The sequence below is a fragment of the Rhinolophus sinicus genome, chromosome 18, assembly GCF_057876585.1.
Source record: "Rhinolophus sinicus isolate RSI-liver-muscle chromosome 18, RSI-T2T, whole genome shotgun sequence".
NCBI lineage: Eukaryota > Metazoa > Chordata > Mammalia > Chiroptera > Rhinolophidae > Rhinolophus > Rhinolophus sinicus.
Window position 1 is genome coordinate 81,934,994 of NC_142518.1, and position 6,388 is coordinate 81,941,381.

General features: G+C 44.8%; 1 protein-coding gene and 1 non-coding gene across 2 annotated transcripts; both read right to left on the reverse strand.

Moving 5' to 3' along the window:
* Positions 1–327: 327 nt before the first annotated feature.
* RPL39 (ribosomal protein L39) lies at positions 328–4,690 on the reverse strand. Its single transcript, XM_019717048.3, has 3 exons — positions 4,536–4,690; positions 2,722–2,825; positions 328–572 (listed from the first exon to the last, which is right to left on the reverse strand). Exons 1-3 carry the CDS (start codon positions 4,536–4,538, stop codon positions 524–526), a joined length of 156 nt encoding a protein of 51 aa, XP_019572607.1. The 5' UTR covers positions 4,539–4,690; the 3' UTR covers positions 328–523.
* On the reverse strand, positions 1,073–1,202 carry LOC141569781 (small nucleolar RNA SNORA69). Its single transcript, XR_012493577.1, has one exon. It is a non-coding gene; the product is annotated as a small nucleolar RNA SNORA69 (small nucleolar RNA).
* Positions 4,691–6,388: the final 1,698 nt, after the last annotated feature.

Here is a 6,388-nt window from a genome sequence, read left to right on the forward strand (position 1 = left end):
AAATTTAGTTCACAAGCCGCACAAAAACAGGCAGCAGACCAGTTTGCCACCCAGTTCACATGACTGATTCCTACTCATATTGAGGACTGGCATCATAGAAGAACATATAAAGATGCTATTTATTTTAAGAATGTGCTACCCTCAGGTATGAAGATGACACGTATATGCATTTCCCATAACAGAAGGTCCAAGAGCCACTAGCCACATGGAACTAATTACAATAAAATAAAAACTTAATTATCAGTTCCTTATACTAGCCATACTTAAGTACTTGATAGCCAGAGAACATTTGTGTTATTGAATACTTCACAAACCAGAATACACCAGTTTAGGCCTCACATATTTATTATTGAACCAACCTACTAGTGCAGAAACATATTAAAGAGAAAACTCATTTTTCCTATAATTTCCCAATAAAACACACCCAACTGTGCAGATAGTAGCGAACTTTTCAGTGCCATGGTTAAGATCCAAGCAATCCTGACACAGCAAAAATATGTGGTGCCATCTCATGTGCGATTCCTTATAGACCCAGCTTGGTTCTTCTCCAATGTCTCCTCTTGGAGTTGTACCTACGCAGAAGGAAACTGCAAGTTACAAAGGCAGCCTGACCTCCATTTAGCTGCTCTCATTTTACCAAACATTGCTTTTTAAGTACCATAAAATCCTTGAAAGTCAAAGGGTCCTGTTTTTCCTTCCTTTAACAAGTTTGGAGCTCTTTTTGGAGAGTAAAAAATGATTTGCTAGATGTGTTTAAGAACTAGTCAAATCAAATTTTTACCTCTCAAAATGATTCCAGGGTAGGAAAATACATTGGTTCTTGAGACGCGAGTAGTGAGGAAGCTCTTTCCCCACCCCAAGTGTACCCTCACCCACCTTTGATTCCAGACCTGGGGTAGACCCAGACATATATGTTATTTTCAACCCCCACCCCCTTCTGAACTACACCAAAACCAGTCATTTCTACATAATAGGTCACACACATATAAAAACTCCTGCCTAGTTTTTATATTAACATCCTCATTCATTTCAGTACCAAAGCAAGTGATTTGCAGAACTAAGGCTATCTCAGAATTGTCCATGTCAATCTGTCATTTTACCCTCATAAAGGCAAAATAAAAAATGATCAACATAGGATTTTCTTTCAGCAGGATAATGGCAGTACTTCCACAAAATGAAGCACTGCAATTGCAACCTGCTTTCAATACATTTTTAAAGTTGGAACACAGCTGAGTCAATAGAAAAACCATTCTATCGTGCCAATTCTCTTGGCCAAGAGTGTGTAATTCTAAATACAAAACACTTTCCCAGTTCTAGGAGTCCAGAGCAAAGAGGCTAATATTGATACCGGCAGGTAACCTATTGAGCTAGGCACTGAACTTCATATACATTTCTTTCATTCCTTAAAACAACCTATAAAGGCAGGTCGCACCATAATTGGATGGGGACATAATAGAGAAACTGAGGTTCACGTTGATACATTTAAAAGGGGGGCTTTACTATGGATGTCTGATGTTCTCAACAGAAATCCATCAAACTTGTAGAAGAGCTGAGCTGCCATACAAACCACTTCGCCAAGTGACAACGCTCTTTTCTCAGTATTGTATGATGGCAACCCCATGGGCTTTACATTGTAGTTGCACCTGTAACAGTGAGACATCCCCTGTAAAAGTTAATATGCAGAAATAATAAATACCAGTGTCTAGTACCTAATAAATCAAAGGTAGTAAACAACTGGTATATAAGGCTACAGTAGGGGGGGGTGATTTTCACAGGCCTAACTGACTAAATGAGTTAAGGAAATGGGTCCTCAATTTCAGCCCTTACAAATCACATCTTAGCCTTCATATCAGCAAACTAATCCTACTTAGACATGCCATATAATCAAACCAGAGTTCTATATTAGCTTCATGATCTTACACTCCTGAGCTTCAATGTCTTTATCTTGCAAAAGGGACCCACTTGTTAGGCCCAAAAACACTTTGAAAATAAGAATTTTGGTAATAATATTTGTCCCTCCTCCTCTGTGGTCTTCTGGGTTCAACTGTTTGGGAGAGCCAGGAAATTTAATATTTCATTTTAAACAAACCAAAGTTCCAAAAGCTGCTGAACACACCTGGCCTGTCACTGGCTGTGAGATCCTGGGCAAATCTCACTGATCTGATGCTTATTTTTCTTTCCTTCAAGACCTGTCTCAAAACTCAGCTGGTCTCCAAAGAACAGTGAGTCTGAAAAGCATGCAGGAGACCAGAGTTTTAGGTCTAGCTTTGCCTGGAATTGGCCTAGATGACATTGGATTGGAGGTACTTTGTAGCAATTCTAGTAACATCTTTCTTGCAAAACCATTGATTCAACTACTTCTGCAGTGGAGGGCAATTTTCCAATTTTTAAAAGGATAAATACTTCAAAGATAGATTAAGTGAGCAACATAGTCTTCCCCACTGGGATGTGCAACGAGACAGACAGTCTTTTTATGTTCTGGCCCAGACTGAAGACAACCAGGAAACTAACAAAAATCCGAGGAGTGTCTGCCCCTAAGCCCAGCTGTAGGGAGGCTGAGTGCTGTCCAGAAACCCAGAGGAAGCACATTTAAAAAAGAAAAAAAAATTCAGAATGGTGATACAAGATAAAATGGATTGCAGTTAACTTTTAATTATATGTTTATCCCCAAAAAGCAATCTTAAATTAAAACAACAAAAAAAGCAGGGGTGGTGTCCTTACCGGATTTTATTACCAGTTTTCATCCGAATCCATTGGGGAATGGGCCGATTCTGCTTTTGTTTCTTGGCCAGGAACCGCTTGATCCTGAAAGTCTTGTGAGAAGACTGGGAAAGAGATGCAATTAACTTAGTAATACCACAGCTTGCTCAAAAGATTCAAAGTCGGGGCGGACGGGTGGCTCAGTTGGTTAGAGCACGAGCTCTGGACAATGGGGCTACCGGCCGATTCCCACATGGGCCAGTGAGCTGCGCCCTCCACAACTAAGACTGAAAGGATAACTTGACTTAGAAAAGCCCTGGAAGTACACTGTTCCCCAATAAAAAGTCCTGTTCCCCACCCCCAAAAAAAGATTCAAAGTCAGGAACTCCCTCAAAATCCAATAAACACTTGAATGCTTAATATATACCAAAAACAACCCTCTCAATGCTAAACTCCTCATGCCCTTTGTTTTGGTTCCTTGCAAAATCTCTGGAGACACGTTAATTCCCATTGTTCACATGAAAAAAAAGTAGAGTCAGAGAGGTATGTAACCTCTCCCAAAAGAAGAGTATTAATGTGCAGAACTCGGATTCAAACTCAGGTGGTCTCTGCTCCAATACTAGGGTGCCTTCCAGTCTTCCCTAGGACCATGCATGTCTGGCAGGGCTAGAGGTGGGGAACTTGGTTTTCAAGAACACAGCTTTTAGTAAACGAAACAACATATCAATTCCAAGTCAATGAGTCTCAGTGCCCTTTGTAACACAGGGGTACCCACTTTCACCGGTCATTGCGAATTTACACGAAGTCTCTGACATGGGGTAGATTTATTCTAACCCACTGACCACTTCGATATTAATTCTAACTATTTTCCACTTTTCCAAGGATGATTTTCCAAATTTCCCTTTCCATCTTTTGGCTTTCATGAAGAACTCAGGTCATCCAACCACAACCATCCCCCCTGCTCAGTTTGCAGGACAACCCAGAGAAATAGCATGAATGCTGGTCTAAAGTCTGGCCTATGTGGCTCAACACACCCTTGCATAATAACAGGGGCCATTATAAAGAAGGCAAAGACTTATCTCTCTTTCCCAGCTCACAGTTGCAGTTGTAAATTTCCTGTCAACTAATAAAACTGTAAAACACCAAAGATGATGATCCTCTTCATACCTACAAGCCTATAAACAATTCTAACTTCTCAAGGGGCTGTCACAGGAAAAACCCACGACAGTGACTGCCCACAGTTGGCATGTTTCGAAGAATGCCCAAACGGAATATAAGTTCACATCACAGCACTCCTTGTCCCAGGCGCTTTCCTGGGGTGACACTCAAGTCCCTGAACAAAGGAGTACAAAGTTCTGTAAGCTCATAACGTGGTAGGCTCCTAGCCGCCAGGTTAAAAAAACCTTTACAAAAACCAGCAGCCCACATTTCGTTCTCGATGCCCCGCACGTGTCGCGGGCAGCCTGCGGGCCACAATTTCTGGCGTGCTTCCCCCCCCCCGCCCCCCGACTTCTCTCCCTGCCCCAGAATCAGTTCGCTCCAGGAAAAGGATGAAGGGAAGCGGTGCCCTGCCCAACTGGGCAGCGGCCTGGAGCACTTTGCAACCCCCCCTCGGCCCTCACGGCGCCAGCGCAGCCCACCCCTTCCAGGTGCTCAATTGCTCGCAAGCTTCCCGCCAGGCCCACCGACTGGAGCGGTGGCCGAACTCGAACTTCTCTGCGAAAAGCCTGTAAAAAGGCTCCCACACCTCGATGTAGTCCGCGGCGCCAGCGAGCTCGCGGAGACCTCAGGTCTCAGGAAGCCACCCCGGAGCCGATGGTAACGGATGGACTTACCATGGCGAGGAAGAGTCAGCCGCACGCCCTGCAATGGCGGCGAATAAAGAGAGGAGGAAGCAAGCGGAAGGACGTGTTTAGAGGCACCACCGGGGGAGGAGCTTGCGGGCTGACGCTGAGCCACAACCACCGCCTCCTGGCGGGCCCTTCCTGCGAGCGCCTCGGTGGAGCTGTGGGAAGGCGCGCTCGTTATGACGAAATGGAATTCGCTTTGCGTCTCTTCTAAAGTCCGTCAGTGTGTCAGGGACACGTGCTTCGTGGATGAGGCTGAAGGCCATGATAAGTGCCAAAGCAGAAGCCCTTCCAAAGACAGAGGGAGCAGAGTAGGCGAGACTAGCTACAAGGGCAGGCGCGAGGGATTTCGGTGCTGCGCATGGGCGGAAGTGCGCTGAGGAGCCGGGCGGGGAACACCCTTTCTGGATAGGTAGAGGTCCGGTTGATCCTGAAACAATATGGTTTTTGAACTGCGTGTGCCTCCTTATACGGGGATTTTTTTTCAATAAGCATACAGTTGGCCCTCCGTATGCCTGGATTTCACATCCATGGAATCAACCGAAACTATCTGGAGCCACGGTTTGGATTCCTGGGATGCACATGTGGGGGACCACCTGTAGACATTGTTCTAGGCCATTTTACATAACGGACTTGAGCATCTGAATGTTGGTATGGTTGGGGGTTAAGTTCTGGAACCAATCCTGAGGCAGATACCCAGGGACGTCTGTGTTAGGGGGAGTCAAAAGTTATAGGCAGATTTTCCACTGCATGCGAGTTAGCCTAACACCTCTCCCACCCCCGTGTTATTCAAGGGTCTACTCCAGTGTAGACCTGACTGACTGGTGTGGGACAGGAAGGGATAGTGGTGTTGGAGGAAGGAGAGTTGGGCAGGGTCTGTACCAGGTGGGCCCTGTAAGCCTAGGGACAGCCATAGGGCTGTCTAGGCAAGAGGTTGCCAATCAAGGTTTTAAACTGGACAGAACCATGTCCTTCGCTGCTAGGAAGCCCAGACTGACTTTGTAGTCCACCTTCAGCAAAATGTACAGGAATCAATGGCACACATTTTAGATATGAATGTTTCCATTTTCATCTTTTTCTTCTCCCCATTTTAAAACAAAGAACTCTATCTTTGCGGTCACCTCAAGCATTTTTGCACCAATAGTTCAATAGTTTTTTTTGTTTTTAAGATTTTATTGGGGAGGGGAACAGGACTTTATTGGGGAACAGTGTATACTTCCAGGACTTTTTCCAAGTTACGTTGTCCTTTCAATCTTAGTTGTGGAGGGCACCGTTCAGCTCCAGGTCCAGTTGCTGTTGTTAGTTGTGGGGCAATGGGGGGGCGGAGCCCACCATCCCCTGCGGGAGTAGGGGAGTGGAGGAGTCCAACAGGCAACCTTGTGGTTGAGAGCCCACTGGCCCATGTGGGAATTGAACTGGCAGCCTTCGGAGTTAGGAGCACGGAGCTCCAACTGCCTGAGCCACCGGGCCGGCCCTACACCTATAGTTTTTAACCTGGGTTCCATAAGGCCCATGTATAGAATTGGCAAGGTACATGAACTTGCATGGGGAAAAAAATCACAACTTCATTTTCATCAAACTCTGAAATATAGTGCTTTCTTTATTTACAAATGTAGGCAACAAACTACAGTAGCATTAGCAGTCCCTGTGACTTAGTCACCAATAGAAATCTAAGATCATTTCATATCACACTGAAGTTGATGCCACGGGGGTGAAAAATAATTTTCTTCCCATCTCTCTAAATTCTTCTGGCTAGACTAATCAAATTAACATGAGACATTAACAGGAGAAAATGACCAAATGTATTACATATGTACATACAAGGGGTTCCATGAGACTAT

Excerpts from the sequence above, each read along its gene's own strand:
- RPL39 (XM_019717048.3), bottom strand. Across the intron at positions 573-2,721 it reads AAAACTGGTAATAAAATCCG|GTACAACTCCAAGAGGAGAC; the intron begins GTAAGGACACCA and ends CCTTCTGCGTAG.